This window comes from Diadema antillarum, unplaced genomic scaffold (genome assembly GCF_040938485.1).
Source record: "Diadema antillarum isolate AM-2024a unplaced genomic scaffold, OU_Dant_1.0 seq00001714_RagTag, whole genome shotgun sequence".
In the NCBI taxonomy this organism is placed as follows: domain Eukaryota; kingdom Metazoa; phylum Echinodermata; class Echinoidea; order Diadematoida; family Diadematidae; genus Diadema; species Diadema antillarum.
The window spans coordinates 49,916-71,309 of NW_027272403.1; the positions used below are offsets into that span (position 1 = coordinate 49,916).

The 21,394-nt window shown below is 39.4% G+C and overlaps 1 protein-coding gene across 1 annotated transcript in view; it reads right to left on the reverse strand.

Annotated features, from left to right (window-relative positions):
* LOC139711854 (telomerase Cajal body protein 1-like) overlaps positions 1-21,010 on the reverse strand; it is a gene marked incomplete at its 5' end in the record, with an annotated part of 29,754 nt that extends 8,744 nt beyond the window's left edge. Inside the window, 7 exons of the mRNA XM_071623706.1 lie at positions 10,676-10,858; positions 13,413-13,568; positions 13,865-13,968; positions 15,889-16,007; positions 18,528-18,620; positions 20,241-20,373; positions 20,920-21,010. Coding sequence (XP_071479807.1) covers positions 10,676-10,858; positions 13,413-13,568; positions 13,865-13,968; positions 15,889-16,007; positions 18,528-18,620; positions 20,241-20,373; positions 20,920-21,010 — 879 coding nt within the window. The remainder of the gene's footprint in view (positions 1-10,675; positions 10,859-13,412; positions 13,569-13,864; positions 13,969-15,888; positions 16,008-18,527; positions 18,621-20,240; positions 20,374-20,919) is intronic.
* Between the last annotated feature and the right edge of the window lie 384 nt (positions 21,011-21,394).

A 21,394-nucleotide genomic window follows, 5' to 3' on the forward strand; every position in this document is an offset into this window, starting at 1 on the left:
ATGCGACTACCCCGCCCAGAACCGTTTACGGCTCTGACCCCGCCCACCGGCCAGCGCTGCCTATTGTCCTACATTGTACACAGCTTGATAGGCAACAATGTTAGTAACAAAACGTGTTTACATTAACTGGGCCCCGTTTATAGATATAATTGATTGTAAATTCCCTTTCCCACACAGGCTGCTATATAGACTTATGATGTAAATCAAATAATAATCGATAACTCTTCATAAAACAGCCCAGCTGATCTCAACAGCACAGAAATCAGTGATTACAATCTACGCACATAAAGACTGTTAAGGCGTATCAATCATTCCCTGTCTGCAATGTTGCGCTTGAGTGAAATGTTGAGTATATCAAAGGAATATTACCGCATTTTTGTTCTGGCATACGGGTTGTCGGGGTAATGCCGCGGTAATGTCGCGGTAATTACCCTAGAACGCCAGGACAGAATTTGGCAAAAGTTACCGCGACAACGGCCCAGCAACATTATGCGGGGACCGTTTTAACAGGCAGAGAGAGAGAAAAAAAGGTTACCCGGACGCTACTCGGACGTTGCCGCGGTAACTAGTTTGATGGGCTCTGTTAAAATGGGCCGGGCTTAAGACTCCATTGCTCTAGCATTCCCCAGAGAATTCCGCGAGAAGGTTAATTAAGAAACATTTATGTTTCCCAGGAGCGGATCCAGGAATTCCGTAAAAAAGAAAAAAGAAAAAAAAAAAAAGGGATGGGCGCAAAGCACTTTATACTTCTTTGCCACATCCGGGTTTAATCAGCTGACAAGCAAACAACAACAACAACAACAACAGCAAACGAACAAACAAACAGAAAAAAGGGCTTCAACAGGAATTTTTACGTAGGCCTACCACTTCCGGGCTTAATCAGCTGACAAGCAAAAGGAAAAAGAAATAAGAGGTGGTGCCGCCTGCTCGCCCTTTTAAACATGAATGGGTATGTCGTGAATGCAGAGATAATTTGTGACTGGTTATTATTTGAAAAAAAGCACCCCTATGATAACCGCAACTAAAAAAAAAAAAAATAACACATAAACAACACGCATACTAATGGTATACCATATAGGTAGAATAAAGGTGCACCTTCATAATCATTGGAATAGAAACATATTCGTGTCGGTATATACTGTAGTCTTGTAGTATTGACACTTTTCTTCTTCGTTTTTTTTTTCTTTTTTTTTGGGGGGGGGGAGGGGCAGACTAAATCCTGTTCACAAACAAACAAACATAAACAAACAACAACCTTTATTTTTCGAATTTTGCATACTGCTTACTTACTTCTAATCACTTGAGTTTTATATGATAATGTATAATTATCGTAAGGTGCTACAATATATCATTGCACATTCTTTTCATCCTACATAGTTTTACGCACCTTATTTTCTGTTACCAAAAAAAGTGATGTCTATATGTTCTTGTCGAAAAATGAAATAAGATATTGAATTGAATTGAAAAGTGAACATTACACATCATCATATACCCAAACAAAATTCAGTATACCCATACGTAATTTACTCTGTTCCTGAGCCAGAAATATTGCAATGAGGCTTGATGCAAGTTTTTGCCTGGAATTCCCCCCTTTTTCCTCTTACGCTCGAACACTGTGGAAAAGCAACCCTCATTGTCACTCTGAAAAACTCAAATGTTGCAATAAGCGGGATCATTAAATCATTCGTTGCCCCTCACTTCACACGAGAAACGTTCATTATAAATCTGACCGCCTCATACCTAACATTGGCTCGCTTCAAGGTGTGTGTATAGGCCCTATATGCGTCGAAATCTTCCCGGTTCGAGGGATAGTCTATTTTTAGACCCGCCTGACTCCCGAAGCATGTGACGCGGTCATTACCTGCGCTATGAACCAAAGTATGGTAATTACACAGATCAGGGGCTACGCAGAATATCGGCTCTTCTGGCATGCTATAATACCACGGCTTGAAATAATTCCTGTGACAGACCTTCGTGCTATGTCCATAGAGTTACGCAATACCACACGAATTAAAGACCAGATATCTGCCTTTGAGCCAGGGACGTGCTCCCTCCCTCTTGAGCTGATCAAATGGTAATTATCACATATCTTCTATTTTTGTCGAAAGAAAAGTGATATGCGTGTTGCGTTGACCTCATTAAGTGGCACGAGGAGTCATCTTAAAATAAAAAAGGCATATATATATATATATATATATTTAGTTTCTCTTGTCAAGCCTGTACAAGTGAAAACGGATGATATATATATATATATATATATATATATATATATATGTATATGTGCACTCTTGCACTTTTCCGAAAAGGAGGAACAGTAAGAGGAATAAAGATGTCAAAGCGGTACGCACCGCACCGTTTTCTCCTTCCTTTCTCATATCTCAAATTAATATATATATATATATATATATATATATATACATTATATCATCCGTTTTCACTTGTACAGGCTTGACAAGAGAAACTAAAAAGATGGTCCTTATGATATTATGCATATATATATATATACATATATATATATGTATATGTATATATATATATATATATATATATATATATATATATATATATATAAAGAGAGAGATATGGGTAGATAGATAAATATAGAATAAGATATAATTACACACACACACACATATACGTGACATAAATCTTACAATTAATATCTTTTTAGTTTCTCTTGCCAATCTGTACAAATCAAAACGAAATGTATACGTTGGGTATAAAATTATTTCGTGACGCTAATTTACCTTTGACGAGGAGCTGATTGAAAATTAAAAAAAAAAAGAAAAGAAACTCCAGTAAAAATTGCAAGCAAGTTAAAGGCTTGTTATAGTTTCCGTTGAGATGGGGCTTCAGGTTCCAACATTTTTTTTGATTATTTTTTTGAGATAATGAGAAATATCTTATGAAATATGAAAGAGCATATAGTTCAGTGTAGTTACAAGAGGAATTCAAAGTTTATTTGAGACAATTGGTTTTGAAATGGCCGAGATATCTGAAACAAAGCGATCTTAATCAAAAGTGGGACCCAGCTTTTATTAGGATTGCTTTGCTTTTCTTTGTTTTTGGATATCTCAGCCATTTCCAAACCAATAATGTCTCAAATAAACTTTTGAGCTCCTCTAAGAATTGTATGCCCTCTGACATTTCATAAAGTGTCTTTTTTAAAGTATCTCGCAAAAAGTTTAAAGCTCATTCCTAATCTCAACCAATATAATTATACAGTATACATGTATGTCCCCCCCCCCCAAAAAAAAATACAATTAATTTTCGCACTGATAACACCCAATATGATTAAACTGTCTAAATGCTACTTCAGGGTCTTAAAACATAACATCTTAGCTCTATTTTGCAAAAAAAAAACACCCATTCAATTTGGTTAAGAGGTCACAGAGAAATGTGAAAAGTTGTGAAGCATGTCATGAGTCTGATTCTTCCAAGTTTAGCACTTCGATGCTTTTGTGTGTGAATACAATAGACAGAACTTGGAGGGAAGAGATTCTTGACATCCTCTACAAAATTCCTCATTTCTCTTTGGCCACTGAAGCAAATCAAATGGGGTTTTCTGTAAGATGTGGGCAATGAGTTATAGTTTCATACCCTGAATTTGTATTTCGATTGATTCACTATTTTTAAAGATATCATTGCGGAGGGTCCCGTTGTATTTTTTATTTTTATTTTTAATTTTTTTTTTTTTTTTTTTTGGGGGGGGGGGGGGGGACATACGGTACTTTTCCTTTACACCGTATATCATCCTACCATGCAACTTTGACTCATAAGATCTGCTCTCCCGAGTGGCTACTGGTGTGATGGTCCAACTTGGACCAGTGATCTTGAATAATTATCTCCTGGGGGTGTTTCATCAACATTTGTCGGCGCTGACAACTTGAATCACCATGGTAACAGTCAGTGACCAGAGCATCTCAGCCAATCAAAACCAAGGATTTGCAACTTTGACTCATAAGATCTGATCTCCCGAGTGGCTACTGGTGTGATGGTCCAACTCGGACCAGTGATCTTGAATAAAAATCTCCTGGGGGTGTTTCATCAACATTTGTCGGCGCTGACAACTTGAATCACCATAGTAACAGTCAGTGACCATAGCATCTCAGCCAATCAAAACCAAGGATTTTGCTGAAATTGGTCAGCGCCGACAGTTGTCGGCGCTGACAAGCGTTGATGAAACACCCCCCTGATGTCCCCGTTACCCGAATTAGTCCCCCTCCACCTCCCAACTACATAATGTTTTTGTTTTCCCGGTCCGCTGCAATCAGGAGGAAAACGCACAATACAGACCTGGGCCCACGTCAGAGGGCCCATTGCAGTCCACTGGCGAAATATAATGTATGTCTTTTGACTAAGATTATTTTTGCCAAATCTGTTTTCTTTTTTTTTTTTCTGGTCCGAAATTTTAGAATTCTCTTGATAGCAACTCGTGCATTCTTATGATGAGGCTGCCATGTCATCATCATTGTTCATTGCAATTTGTTATGAATTTTCAAAACATTCATATTCCTCATTCCAATCACTATAAATTCTGGTACTCAGTATAACTAATTCATAGTTGTTCAAATGTAAAAGTCTGAAAAATCATCCGGCAGTCTCTTTTAAACGAAAGACATTTTCAAGAAATCTTTTTGCAGAATGAGTTATACTTTTGTAAGCCCTAATTTCAAGTCCCCTTTTGAACTCAATTGTTTGTGGTCTTCTACAACGCCTCACTATATCTCGTTATACTTTGGTAAGTTTATAATCGTATCTAGTGCCTCTCGTGCCGTGGTTTTGACCCATCATGTCCTCTTCCTTCTCCTTTTTATTTTCTCTGTCCGCTATGTAGATAGTTTCTTCCTGTCATGCGTTCCACGTTTATTTACTTTCCCACTTTCTTCTTTTACAAGACAGATGTCTCGTGTTTGTTATGTGTCTGGTTGTGTCTACTTCTTGTCCGTCTTATCTTTTTTCCCCCGTTAAGCAATTTGTCTATGATAGTTTTGTAATTAGATTTCTTTTTCTTTTTAAGAAGGGACTGCAAAATACAAGCCCCGTTTTTGTCGAGCCCACCAGAGGTGAGGGGAGACTAAGGGATCGCCTGCGGCGTCTGTCCGTCCGTCCGTCGTCCGTCCGTAACGCTACAAAAACTTAAATTACTTTGTACTGAGTGCTTCAATGTCAATCAAACTTGGAGTGAAGAGTGTTTATGTAAAGTTACACATGTTACCAAACAGGAAGGTCACCTTAACGTCAAAGGTCATAGGCAGGGGTCAATGTTAAGTTTTACGGCGCGTTTCGATTATGGCTCATAACTTTTGATTGGTATCCGTTTGTAACTAAACTTAAATGGTAGGTGTCCCTTGGTGAGTTGAAGGTCACCACAAGGTCAGAGGTCACAAAGTACAGGGGTCAACAAATTTTTAGGGGCCAATGTTCCAAGTTTTTATGGGGCGTTTCGATTATGGCTTATAACTTTTGATCGGTATGACTGTTTGCGACCAAACTTTGGTGTTAGATGTCTCTTGTGGAGTTGAAGATCACAAGGTCAAAGGTCACAAACAGGGGTCAACGAACTTTTAGGGGCCAATGTTAAGTTACAAAGCTCTTGTTGTACTAACACTTTGCCTTGATTCCTCTTTAGTTAGATTTTTACAAATGTGTTGTGGTATATTTGTGGGCGAGACACATTTCGGCACTTGCCCTGTTTTTGTTTTGTTTTTGTTTTGTTTTGCAGTCCCCTCCTTTTCCAGAAATTCTTTTGGTATTTATCATGAAATTTACAACATTGAATCTCAGTTCACAGATTGTTTGTTCCAGTACATTGTTGTGCTATTATGTGTATTTTTAATGCTATGATTATAATTTGCTGGGAAAAAAATGGTAGAAGGGGGTTGGGCGGACAGTCCAGTATCTTCCAAATAAAAGCTTTCACTGTTCTGTGAAACTACGGCCATTTTGAGGCAGAAAAGTAAGAAAGCGCCAGTAATCCCTCTCCGTTTACTCTTCAGTCCCTCCTCAGTCCTCACCCTCTTCCTTCCAAAACTCCTTCATTTTTTTCTTCATCTTCTGCCTCTCCTTTCATTCTAAAAAGGAATTCCGCATCAAATGAAAGTAAGTCTGAAAAGGAAGAGTGCAATTTTCTAAGCAGAACAATCAAAGTTTGATCAAAATACGATAAGAATTGAGGAAGCTTTCATTTGTAAATTTGGCTGACATTCACGAAACAGTTCTTTGCAGTCGATATGAATATACAAATACAGCTGTAGTGAAACAATGCCGTCATTCTTTCACAACTTGCCACACAAATTTTTTACATGTTCCAGTTTTGTTTGTTCAAAAGTAATTATGCCCCAGTCTCACATCATGATATATCTGGCTGATCATTACTTTGAATTTATTCAGGCAGGAATAACATAGTTTTACTACTTTGGTGTAGAAAACATTTTTTTTTTTTTTTTTTAAAGTTTGGCACAAGATCAATGGAAAATTGGAAGGTGGTGAGATCATCAGCTCACTCATTTACATATTCATATCAACTGTTCAAGAATTGTTTTGAAACATTTTGTGAATCTTTGAAATACCACACCTTACTTACTTTTACTCCGACCAAATTTCCATTCTTGCCCTCGTTATATGTTGCTCATATTTGGCTCAATAGCCTCGGTGTCAATTCACGAAAACAACATGTCTTTAACCTCCTCATTCGCGAAAATATCTGTATGCAAAAATAACAGCTTATACAGTAGGAAAGAACACGGGAGATTGAGAAGAAAAGAGAGCGAAAGAGAAGATAGAATGAATGGAGGAATGCGGAGCACATCACGTAAGTACGCCACGCTATCATACAGTGTCGATATTAAAGAACTGGATATCATACATCCTCACCACATCATCTTGAACCGTAATTTACTACACTCTCGCAATTGTGTGCTAATATGCATCATTCATCCAATCAAATCGTATTCAAACACATCTCAAAGACCGATTATCCAAATTCCAAGATCACATCACACCATATCTTAAAGTTTGCAACAAAAAAAAAAAAAAAATCCATTTCATAAAAGACAAAACCATTCACAGATTACAACATACAGAAGACTTTCTTCACAAGTTACCCATTTTGACCAACACTTTCTTGAATTGGGAGTCACATACAACACACATCAAGTTAAATCTAAATTGCATTTGCCAATGACTTGCATGTGAAAATGACTGGAGTTTGAAGAAGTATCATTTGTAGCTTGAAATTCCGTAAAATTTGTCATGAAGAGACAGGGCTACCAACGTTCACCCATAAGAATCAGGGAGGTTCTCTGTACAGTGGACTCCCATTATAGCGAAGTCCTCAGGATCGGCAGACTTCTTTTGTTGTATCGAAATTTCATTATAACCAAACAAATAAACAATAACAATACACACAGCCAATAATGTTGTGGCCTGAATTTTTATTTTGTTGTAACCGGAATTTTGTTATAACCGTGTTCGTTATAACGAGTAGTGATCAGAGATATAAAGTTATGCCTGTGTGTCACATGGCGGAATTGTAACCTTGTAAAAAGCATTGCAGTATTTTGAGGAATGAAAAGACAAATTTTTGGTGGAAAAACAGTATACATGTATTTACCTTTCCTGCAAGGACATGTATTGGAATACAATTATTTTAGGAAATCAGAATTTTTCATGACACCTGCAGATTTTTTTTTTTTTTTTTTTTTGGGGGGGGGGGGGAAGAAAAAAACCCAAAACTTTAGCACAAAATACTGCAAAAAAAGTAAAGGTGGGCACCTCTGTACATGTATCTCGATGGGAAAAAGAAGTTGCAAATCACAGAGCTTTTTCTATTTTCTTAGCTGGACATGAAAAGATACCTGAATTTGCCTCCTGCAGAATTTGGGAGACTTGGCAGCTTTAAAGAGATCTTTCAAATTCAATCCTCTGTAATAACAGAACACAAGCACACAAAACACAACATTTTTAACATCATCTAATTGAAATGAATGACTTTATTTTTGCTCCATAACATAACATTGCAATAGTTCTTCACAAACTTGTTTTCTCAATCAAAATGGCTGTATATTTTCCATAGCACATCAAAAATCTGTGCTATGGAGGCAGTTTGTGTCAAGTAGTTCTTCACAGAAGCTAATTTCAGGAGCAGTTCACTTCAGTTTAGTTCTTCATACGGCACAATGTGCCTGGTTGATACCATCTGATGACTGTTACTGGTCACCTGGGGTGAACCACGAGGGGTCAGTGGGTGATTTCAAGTTCGGTGCTAGTGCTAGTGCTAGTGCTATCTCAGCACTAGCACTGGCAATAAAACCGAACTTGAAATCACGTTGGTGTTGGGAGTTGACCTAAAAAATTATGACGTATTTCCGGTTGCTGGTGCTGGGCTCGGTGTTGAATGTCGTCTGCTGAACCAAGCTCCGCCGTCTGTGTTAGCGATTTACGTGCTTTTTCCCTATTGACTAACATTAGCCTCTAGGGATTATCATTTTCTTCATTTCAAGTTCGGTGCTGGTGTTAGCGTTGCCTTGCGAGACCCGTATTCACTTCCATAAAAGATGCACGTTCTACGTGCAAAATCTATGCTAATGCAATGGTCGCCCGCGTAAAGAACACGAACACTACAGACATGGCCATAGAAATCTGAGCCTGGGAGCAAAATAAAGATAATTGAGTTTTAAAGAAGGGGTGAAATTTGTGGCATTTTAATCAGTCTTCCTCGTTACGTGTCTAACACTAAGCAGTTTTGGCTACGTGTTTTTAAATTTGACTTTAACTATGCGCCATCACTTTTTTTCGTCGCGCAATTCCCGCGGAGCTCGCGGTGCTGTGATCCAACACCTAGTGCTGGTGATCAATAATTTTGATCGGTATCGCTTTGTTAATCTGAACGTCGGTGTTGAAGGTCAATTTAAGGCTTTTATTTGGGGGCTAGCACTAGCACTAGCACTAGCACCGAACTTGAAATCACCCAGAATCATTGTCTGGTGTAGAGTAAACATATGCAGACACAAGTATTTCACAGGTTGCAAAAAGCTTCTGCTGCATCTCTTTATCACAAGGGTGAACTGGTGCTGTAGTGTGAGAAAAGTATCTGGCTCAGGAATATCCAAATGATGCTAAGTCTTGTCACTGTGAGCCATGACTAAGTCACTTTTAGTCCTTATCCTCAATCATCAGACCATCAAACAGTCATGGGCAATTTCCCATTTCCAAAATTACTTTTCTGATTCCTCCAAGATCTCTTGCTTGCTATTCCTTCCACTTATTGAAGATGGCCAAAGGAAAAAATAAAAAAATAAAAAAAGACCATCGAACGATGCATGTCAAAGACAAGCTCCGGGTTAAGGATCCATGATTTCACAAGGACCTCAGACTCCATTTCTCACATTTTCTGCTCATCTGCAAGTTCCAAAATTCTTTCTCCATTTTCGGGGATTGCTTGCTGAGGTCCACATTGAAATGTCGCATTCAAAGTGCCTTTGGTGAATTCACATCGTTGCCTGACATCCTATCTCCACTTATGACTACTGGAATGTATCCAACAACTTTGATTTCTTCTTCGACAGCTGGTACACGAAGACTGACAAGCTGCACCAAGCTGTCACCTAAGCACATGCAAAAATGAAGAAAAAAATGAAAATACAGTGCCCCCATTATAACGAACACGGTTATAATGAAATTCCGGTTAAAGTAAAAATTCAGGCCGCAAAATTATCCACTGTATGTATTTTTATTGTTTATCTGTTCGGTTGTAACGAAATTTCGATATAACGAAAGAAAACTGCCGGTCCCGAAGACTTCGTTATAACGGGAGTCCACTTTAAAATGAAACATACACTGTCATATACTTGGGGTATGTTCACGAAAAAAAATACAAATGCTTTTTAGTGAACAGAATGTAAGAGGTGATTAATTTAATACAATGTGTACACCTAAATTCAAAATTACAATGCATCTGCATTAAGTAAACACAAAGAACAAAGAAAATTACAATAATCTATACATAAACAAGCCAACAAACATCATCAATAACTTTAATTCAAATTTTGGAGCCCAAAGCAAATGTCACTTGAGAACCTATCAAATGCTAATCCCAGATACAAGTAAAATCAATTTTACAGCTATGTGAACACTGCAAAACATCTTTATTGTGGCCTTCACTCGACACAGGAAAGTAGTGGGGAGGGGGCTAAAGGGGTAGTCCACCCTAATAATTAGTTTATGTGAATGGAAGCCACAGAATGAGAGGAACAGATCAGTTAAAGTTTGAGCAAATTCTGGTCAGAACTAAGAAAGACATGATCTTTTGAAGTTGTGATCAATCAACCACAAATTGGCAACTCCATGATATAGCATGTGAGTGTACCTTCCATTTGTCCTGTGCATAAAATTCCATACCATCTCTATCTCTCTTTCTCATTTATGACAGAATACATTTTTGGCATGCAGGGGTTGTATAGAAAAATACTTATGATTCAGTCTAGGGTGCATATTCAATTGAAAACAACTTACTTGATGGAAACATGAAACATTTCTGATTTCACAGTACACAGCAAATGGGGATGAGCTTGTATGTGACATTCTTCTACATTTTGTGCTTCTTTTCACACAAACTAATTTTCGGGGGGGGGGGGGATTTTCCCTTTAAAAGAGCCCTCCTTTCCAAAGTTACCTAGCAACCCCTCTGCCCTGGAGGGACCACAGTCTAAGAGAGTTGTCCACTGATGTCGCTGACACTTCCTCGTCTCCACCGCTGCTGTCATCGCTGTCCCCATCCTCCAGACGGTCTGTCCACGGCCGTTGGAGTCTGCGCTGACCAGAAGCTGTGGCCATGACCGGCAGATAGGGGTGGAGACTGTGGGCAGATCAGAGAGCCAACACAAATCATTTCATCATGATTATCAGCAGCTTGTTACCTCTTATGTGACTTTTTTTCTTTTTTTCACTGCTAAACTCTTTTGACAGTTGAAACACACTGGCCAAAAAACCCCTCGGCAGATTAAAGGTACTGTTTACTATTCGGAGCAGTGATTTAAAACAAATGTTTGAGTTATCACATTTGATGCATATGTGCTCGTCAGTTGTATCACAAAACATCCTACCATATAAAAGTTTCACAATAAAGCCTACAATAAAAGGAGACATTACTATTTTTCTTAATAAACTATAAATAGAGATGGTTTATTCGCGAAATAATTTTATTATAACTACTGTTCATATTTTGTATATTTAACAATACGGTACTTAACATTGATTATACTGATTAACATATTTACAACGGTTGTTTCTATCCCTAAAGGGAGTATCTCATTGAGCTGCGATTGTTTGCGAGCGTAGCGAATTCTAGGGAAATTCAGGGTTCGTTAACAGTTGCAATTCAATTCGTAAATAATTGCATTCATATTCGCAAAGTTTTCATCCTTGCAAACGGTTTTTCTTGTCGCAAAGAAATTTTGAACATGTTCAAAATTTCTCTGTGACAAGACAAGGCAAGTGCCAAATTGTGTCTCGCCCATTCGCGTACAAGGAATTAATATCTTTTATAACTCCAAGAAGTTAATTGACCTGCTTACAACCTTTGACCTAGTGGTGACCTTCAACACCCCTAGGGACATTTACCATCCAAGTTTGGTCACAAACGGACAAAGGGATCAAAAGTAATGAGCCATAATCGAAACGCGCCATAGAAACTTAACATTGGGCCCTAAAAATTTGTTGACCCCTTTCTGTGACCTTTGACCTTGTGATGACCTTTAACTCCCCAAGGGACATCTACCGTCCAAGTTTGGTCACAAACGGACATAGGGATCAAAAGTTATGAGCCACAATCAAAGCGCGCCCTAAAAACATAACATTGGGCCCTTAAAGTTTGTTGACCCCTGTCTGTGACCTTTGACCTTGTGACGACCTTCACCTCCCCAAGGGACATCTTCCATCTAAGTTTGGTCACAAACGGACAAAGGGATCAAAAGTTATGAGCCATAAACGAAATGCGCCCTAAAAACTTAACATTGGGCCCTAAAAGTTCGTTGACCCCTGTCTGTGACCTTTGACCTTGTGGTTACCTTCAAATTCCCAAGAGACATCTACCATCACCCAAGTTTGATTGCCATTGTAGCAACATGTGCTGAGTTATGTGTGATAAGAGAGTCTTGCAAGTAAACTTTAACGTATGACCTCAAATGACCTTTGACCTTATCCTGTGACCTCCAACGGCGCCATAACATGAAGGTACCCCCAGTGCATCTATGACCCAAGTTAGGCTGTAATCCAAGCAACTTGTGTGAAGTTATTTGTCAAAAGAGAGTCTTGCAGGTAAACTTTAACATAGAAAAGAGAGTCTTCCACATACTCTTTAATATATGACCTTAAATGACCTTTGACATCATCACATGACCTCTGACAACACCATAACATGAAGATACCCCTAGTGCTTCTATCACCCAAGTGTGGCTGCCATTGCTGTAACAGTTGCCAAGTTATGCATCATAAGAGAGTCTTGCAGGTAAACTTTAACATTTGTGACGGACGACGGACGGACGACGGACGGACGACGGACGGACGACAAAAAAACCGTTTACGACAATGAAAACTTTGCGAATGTGATTGCAATTGTTTACGAATTTGACTGCAACTGTTAATGAACCCTGGCAAAACCTAGAATTCCTTAGAATTCGCTACGTTCACAAACATTTGGCATTCAGTGAGATACCCCCTTAACTCAGGTTTTAGAACCATTTTGAAGCACTAAAGCTGGGTTTTTGTTTCATCTGCAAATGGTAAATAATGCATTTAAGTCAAATCTATGGTTCCAATTTAGTACATGGACTAAAGTTAGTGTGAAACAGGTGTACCTTTTACATGCGAGTATCAACGCATGGCTAATATTGGATTTTGTTGGCATACGTGATCTGTTATGCACATTTGCGCAGAAGAAATTTGCATAAACCATGGACTAAATTCAAACTATCTTTGTGCATTCAGGCAAATGGGGTATACTACCATGGAAAATAAATCCAACAGTTTGGTACGTTCTACAGTGATGGGTTGAGCTGATCCCTAATTATACTGTGCTCATGATGTGTAGTGTAACTGTGTATGCAGAATAGGAACACTCAGAAAACTCAAGCATGAGATTCTCTTCATCAACAATTATACTACATTAAAGCTACAGTCACATACCCCAAAATCAGCCTGCTTGGCAAAGTTTTTAGCCAATTTCCATTTGGCAATGACCGGGCACTGCTGATTTTTAGGGCATCGCTTGATCGTCACTGAAGTTTTAACACAGAGTTAAAATTTCTGCAGCGACCATCCAGTGTTTGTGTGCATATATGTTTCAATCATTACCATTGTTAAGTTAAGGGGGAGAGGCAAAGATGTTCCCCCTTCCAACCAGTCTACCTTACCTTACTCCATTCACACAGTCCTGATGTGCCTTAAACTTCATGGCGGGAAGGAGTAAGGGATCAGAGTCCACACCCATGGAAGTCATGGGGGTCTGAGTTGTGTCCCACACTGTCACCGTCCCGTTCTGATTCCCGGAGACTAAATAGCGACCCTCACTGCTCACGGAGGAATCAAAGAGATTGTCGTCAATATCAGACGAGCTGGCATCATGAGACATTTGTTGCTTTTATTACATATATTATTCATACACTATAACTATGAATTCTGGCAAAGGGGATGAATGTTATTCTTACAACAATCACTGCTGTATGCAGTACTACCACTGTGATATCATATGCTCTTACTTAAAGAGGGAGAGTGGGGGCTATATAAAATTTAGGGGGAGTTGCTCTTGAAAGCTGTCACAAGAGTTGTTGTCTTTATTTCGTCAGGCCAAAACACGTGTACTAACCCATCTAGGTCAAAGTAGATGCGCTGATGTGTGCTCACTTCCCTGAGGGCGCTAAACAACACTTGCCCCGTATTCCGGACATCCCAGCAGAGAATCTCGTTGTCCTGAAGATAGATGTGTAACAGGAAAAAGCGGTAGGAAAATTCAATCATTTCTTAATTTCTTTCCCTGTAGAGTAACAGAATACAATCTATCTAAGATTTTCCAATTAATAAAGTTGCCTCATCAAATTTTAATGCATTGTTTTCAAACATGAATGAAAATTAGATCAGTGGGGAAGGTAATATATGCCCTACGTTGAATACTTCAAACAAACAAACAAACAAATCAGCCAATGTAGGCAAATCCACCAAATTTTCCCATACCCTGTCTAAAGAGAGAAAAAAAAAAATAAAAAGACAGTAACATCCCTTAATATTCAACAAACACTGGCTTCTAATCTATTACAAGCTCACATAAATAGCCATAGGAGAACAGTTACAAATTCCTCCCCTCAATTACTACTGTTTTGACAAATCTTCAACTGCTGACTGAAATTTCTTGTAATGTGTGGAGTATTTCTTGGGAGAAGTGCTTCCTTTGTCTCTTGTTGATTAGTTGTGGCCCAAGATGACAGTCAGATCATGTTAGCTGCCCACAGCACTTACTTGACCTTTAGCCTTTCTAGGCCAGGGACTTTGGTCAGTGTGTACAACACTATGGGGTTTTCTCTCACAATCAGCTCTCAAAGTACATAAAGGGTTAATGTAGTTCATAATAGGCAACCCACTCAGGTGAAACAATGTGACAGCCCAATGCAAAGACCACTGTGACAAAAAGAGATGAGAAAGATTACACAATCCTTACTCTGACATCCAGTTTCCACGACAGCTCTAGAAATCTGTGATGAAGGTAAGCCAACGGATGTACCATATGTCCCCAAAAAATTACAGTGGGACCCTCCGCAATGATAACTTTAAAAATAATGAATCAATCAAAATATATTTCCAGGGTATGAAACTATAACTCATTGCCCACATCTTACAGAAAACCCCATTTGCTTTGCTTCAGTGGTCAAAGAGAAACGAGGAGATTTGTAGAGCATGTCAGGAATCCTTTCCCTCCGAGTTCTGTCTATTGTGTTCACACATTAATATGCAGTTCCAAGAGCATCCAAGTGTTCAACTTGGAAGAATCAGACTCATGACATGCTTTACAACAATCCACATTTCTCTGGTAACCGCTGAAACCAAATTGAATGGGGTTTTCTGCAACACAGAGCTAAGATGTTATATCTTAAGATCTCAAAGTAGTATTTAGACAGTTTAATCATATTATGAGTCATCAATGCAAAATTCCGATTGTAATTTTTGGGGGGACATACTGTATAAAACAATCTACTGGGGCTCTAGCTGAGCACAAAATGAACTGTCACACTACGTGAAACTACAGTGTACTTCCTAATAACCTCCAGAAGTCTGAGTATGCGATCAACTATTGGCAAACCTACGCAGGGGCGGATCCAGGGATTCTGTAAAGAGGGGGTGCCTTTACAAAATTAAAGGGGGCGCAAGCACCCCTCCCCCATTTTTTCTTATTTCTTTTGTTTTAACAAAAAATAATGTGGGGGGGGGGGGGTGCCCGGTGCACTCCCCTTGGATCTGCCACTGCTACGCATATTTAGAGTGATGTGAAGCTATTCATAGTTTTGGTCTCTAACACACAAGCTCCACATGGCCAAAAACCATGCATCCTCCTTGAACATAAAGAACGCAAACACGTACTCAGTATACTGTGCAAAACAATGCACAACATGCTTAAACAACATGAAACGGATCTAATCAAGTTTCGTCCATGCCTGGTCAGACTACACAGAAGTACACCGTGTTTTTGCAAGAAGTGAGAAATTTCCCATGTGCATGCAGGATGTTTCGCTGGTAACTTCAGGGGAAGTTTGAGGTCACACTACACAGACTGCGCAAAGCAAAATAGCCAGGTAATGAATTAAGCGTAGTTTTGTGTAGTGTTATGGCAGCCATAGTTACCTTTCTCCCACCACTGTAGAGTTTGGTCCGGTCCGGAGAGAACTCTAAGTGTGTCACACCCCCAGAGTGCCCCTCCAGCAGACACATCAGCTTGCTGTTATCAGCTGAGTACAAACCAACTGCGAAGAAAAGGGATCATTTTAAGTACATATCCTGAACAACAATGATGATAACATAAATACTGTAAGACTGATAATATCTTAATTGTAGTGGCAGTAGTAATAGAGGGTAGGACTACTAGTTGTAGTTGTGGTAGTATTGATAACACAAGGCAAGTGCCATAATGTGTCTCGCCCATTCGCGTACAAGAAATTGTACGCGAATGGGACATAACAGATAAAAAAAAGAGATATAACAGGTAAAAAGAAATATAAAAGGGTAATTAATGGCAAAAAAGAAACATGCCATAAAGACTTAACATTGGGCCCTTAACCCTATTCTAACTGGGCTATTTGAGACCAAGTTTTTACTGGGGGGTCAATTTGACCCCCCCCCCCCCCCCCCTTCAGATGTCGGCCGCTGATCACGTGATCGCCGCAAAATTTTGCCTGAACATAGAGCCGGATGTCAACTACAAGATTGCATGGTCATACAAAGGAAAAATTTTTTTTTATTTTTTTAGTAAATTAATTATGCAAATTTACGCATGAAATCATATTTTCACCTATAACTCCATTAAAAAGACAGAATGATTGCTAAATTTTTGTGTAAGAGTTCCTCAAGACACATTGAACAATTTTCTTGTAAAAAAATAGCACAATAAAAATCAGTTTCTTTTGTTTTCTATTGTTTTGTTAATTTCTTATGTATTTCTTTGTTTTTTCGACCTTTTGTTTTCTATTGTTTTTTGGCCAAAATTTGTTGCAGGCACTTTTTCAAGCTTATCTACGTTAAAATTGATTAATTTCAATGGTTAAAAGTTGAAATAATCTAATTCATATCATTTTAGCCAAAAAACACACTTTGCATTGGATTTGCACACGATATCATGAATTTGAGCTGTTTTCGGGTTGACATGCATACGAACTTCAGAACGGTGTACCCGGACATCGCAAATTTGATCTCAAAATATGCGGGAGACTTCAAGAAAAAAGTCATGAAACGACGTGGCAAAATCTTTGCGCGTTGTATGTGGAAACGCGGCGCGAAATGTCGGGGGGGGGGGGTCAAATTGACCCCCCCCCAGTTAGAATAGGGTTAAAGTTTGTTGACCCCTGCCTGTGACCTTTGACCTTGTGGTGATCATCCACTCACCAAGGGACATCTACCATCCAAGTTTGGTCACAAACGGACCTATGGATCAAAAGTTATGACCCATAATAGAAACGCGCCATAAAAACTTAACATTGGCCTCTAAAAGTTCGTTGACCCATGCTTGTGACCATTGACCTTGTGGTGACCATCCACTCCCCAAGGGACAGCTACCATCCAAGTTTAGTAACGAATGGAGTTATGGATCAAAAGTTATGACCCATAATAGAAACACGCCAAAAAAAATTAACATTGGACTCTAAAAGTTCGTTGCCCCATGCTTGTGACCTTTGACCTTGTGGTGATCATCCACTCCCCATGGGACATCTACCATCCAAGTTTGGTCAAAACGGACCTATGGATCAAAAGTTATGACCCATAATAGAAACGCGCCATAAAAACTTAACATTGGGCTCTAAAAGTTCGTTGACCCATGCTTGTGACCATTGACCTTGTGGTGACCATCCACTCCCCAAGGGACATCTACCATTCAAGTTATGTCACAAACGGACCTATGGATCAAAAGTTATGACCCATAATAGAAATGCGCCATAAAAACTTAACATTGGGCTCTAAAAGTTCGTTGACTCCTGCTTGTGACCTTTGACCTTGTGGTGATCATCCACTCCCCAAGGGACAACTACCATCCAAGTTAAGTCACAAATGGACCTATGGATCAAAAGTTATGATCCATAATAGAAACGCGCCATAAAAACTTAACATTGGGCTCTAAAAGTTCATTGACCCCTGCCTGAGAGCTTTGACCTTGAGGTGACCTTCATATATGGCAAAATGTGAAACTTTGTATGACCCCTCTTCCCTCGAAGTTTGATTGCAATTGAAGCCCAGAGTAAAGAGTTATTGAAGTTTTTTGTAGCGTTACGGACAGACGACGGACGGACGGACGATGGACGGACAGACGCCGCAGGCGATCCCTTAAGCCCGCCGCACACTACACGATTTTGCCCCGATTCACCAGTCTTAAGACCTTAAGACTAGAAGTTTGACGTCACAGTCTTGCCATTTTCTAGTCATACGACTGGGTCTTAGCGCCAGTTGTAGAGATTTGACATGTTGAATTTCTACGACTGGTCGTAGGCTTTCAGCCATTCACAGAATGCAGTCAAATCCAAATGCACGCAGTGCGCACTGCGCGCGCTTTACAGTCGGGTCGTATATAACCAATACTAATATTTCTACTACTACTACTACTACTACTAATAATAATAATAATACCACTGTTACCACCACCACCACCGCCATTATCACCACCACTACTACTACTAGTAATAATAACAATAATAAAACAACACAAATAAAAGACATCCATGTGGCATCATGAGACGGTTGTCATGACAACCATATGGAGGCGATGTCCACCCACTGACCTGACTTGGAGTAGGAGCCAGCTGCAAAGAGATTGAGTTCTGGAGCCATGGCAAAGCAGGAGATGATACCAGACTGACCAGCAGCACCCTTTCCTGATGAAAAGACCAAGAGATTACGATCAATTAAAACCTCATTTGCCTCGCAGCCCTCACATTTGTTGTCAGTGTTCCTTAGTTTAAAGGTGCATAGTCCCGGTAGTGTAGAGGGTGCTGTTGATGATACTGCCGATCATCATTAGCATTGATACGAAGGTTACCGAAGTTGAGCCGTCATCAAGAGTAAAGTGCGTAGGTGTTGCTAAGTAACGTTGCCTTCGTTGTCTTCTCTGCGCATCGCGCAGTCTGTAGTAATGCCAGGGTGCGTGCATATGTGCTTCTTGTTATGACATCACAAAAGAAGTTTGCTGAAGCTGTCATCCCCCTCAGCCGAATCATGAGCCGAACTGTGATCGGACCACTGACTACAGTGATTCGGACTTCTTCGGACTCGGGGAAGTTAGCCACAGCGTAAGCGCTAAAGAAGAGTCGATAGCGTAGGTCTCTATAGGAAACTTGCGTCGTGCGCCCGCGTACGCATTTGACTAAACCACCGGGACCACGCACCTTTAAGGTAATTGGTACCACAAGAAGCATGGGTGACATTTTACCTGAAGTTACCATTTTTTTTTCAGTCTGAGAGATTTGATCACACTTTCAATGTTTTCAGTAATAACTAGAAATGTCGCTACAGCGACTGGTTATACCCCCGCCAAACAACATTTCATAAGCTTTGGTCAAAACAACATTTCATAAGCTTTGGTCAAAAAACTGAGGAAGTAGTTAAATCCGCAAGATCTTTCCTTGATCTTCTGCCATTAATATGCCGTTACCATGGCAACGTACTTTCGGGTACTGTCGAAAAATGTGTCTTGCACATCTACAACCAAAGGCACACATCTGTACCAAGTTTCATGGAAATTGGGCAAAAACTGAGGAAGTAGTTTGCAACACAAAATTTTCCATCATTTTGGCTCATAATATGTGAGCTGTTACCATGGCAACATACTTTTTGTCACTGTCAAGAAATGTGTCATGCTGACCTATATCCTAAGACAAACATTCAATATGAATTCCATGAGAATTGGAAGAACACTGATGAAGCAGTTTTGCCATGAAGCATTTTGCCCTACATTTACCAATAACATGCCGTTACCATGGCAACGCACTTTTTGCCACTGCGGAAATATGTGTCTTGCACATTAACATATTCAGATGAACATCTGTACCTAATTTCATAAAAATTGATCAAAAACTGTGGGAGGAGTTCGCGACGCAAGATTTGTACCCATTTTTGCCCATAATATGCCGTTACCATGGCAACGTACTTTTGGGTACTGTGAAAAAATACGTCTTGCACATCTACAACCCAAGGCACACATCTGTGCCAAGTTTTATGGGAATCAGTTGAAAACTGAGGAAGTAGTTCGCGACGCAAGATTTGCAACGGACCGACCGCCCGACCGTCCGCTGATTCCTATATACCCCCTTCAAACTTCGTTTGGCGGGGGTATAACAAATGCTATCTTTGAGGTATCACACTTTCTTTGGGATGTATGTGTCTTTGGTTTTCCTTTTTGCAATTGTCATGATACTGAGAAAACCCCAGAGCACAAAACTTATTCGTGAAAATACCTGTACGGAAAAACATCAGTGTGCACAGGAGAGGAAACTTACCCTTTGTGGGAATCACCTCACAGTCCCGGCCTGGTCTGTCGGTATGGAAGATCCTGATTTGCTTGTTGAAGCCACAGAAGAGACGTTTGCCATTGCGAGAGAAACATAGCGAATGTGGAGTCGACAGCTCATCCTAATAAAAAAAAAAATACAACCAAGAAACAGAGAGAAATAATGGCATCTGCAAAAGGCCAACCTGGTAAATATACAGCTTTCAAATTTTTCATGAAATTCTTTTTATTATTTATGTCAATGTAGGGCAATTTGTCAATCAGTTGCAAATATATAGCCTATCAAAGAAATGTCACTAAATTGAGAGAATTACCATAAGCATTAATTGTGGCAATATAGTTGTAATACATTTAATGGCTACGGATTTATACACATGATTCTCCTCCTAAAAGTCATGCTCTTGAGAGTCGGATACAGCAATGCATGGATTAGTTGGGTTTAGCATGTTGGGAATGGCTGAACAAGTAAACTAGGCATGTGCAGTTCTTCCAGAAACTTCACTATATTTTCATCAGTGCTTTCATCACAAACTTTTCCGAGTAGTTAGGACAAACAGTGTTTTACACCTCAAGTTTTCACAGCATAACTTTTTGTAATGGGAATGCTCCTATTGAGGTATGGTACTGGTATTCAGTTATTGATTCTGGTTAATATAAATCCCACTTGCCACACTGTTGATGGGTTTGTATGTACCCCTCAGGCTTCCACTGAAGGCATCCCAGAGATGGACTGGGTGATCCCTACAAGAGCTCACCAAGCTGTTGAAGAAAATATGCACAGTAGAACTTGACCTTAACTTTCAAACATTTGACTCTAGTCCAAATGATCACAAGCTTGTCTACAGGCATCACTTTTTCGTACTCTATTCCAGTGATAACATTTAGTGCTGTTCAAATTATGATCATGACAAATTTGTAAAACTATATTAACAACACCTTGATGTTTAACCTTCACAATATTTCTCCTAAATATATTACTCGAAACTGTTGTGTCATTTAAATTCACTTGCAGTCCTTCTCAAAATATATATATAAAAAAAAAAAAGAATTTGATCTTGACATTTTAATTTATCCGCAATCAAACAGAAAATTAATCTAATATCATCAAACTCTGACCAAATGTTATTTTGCATTCACTGAATC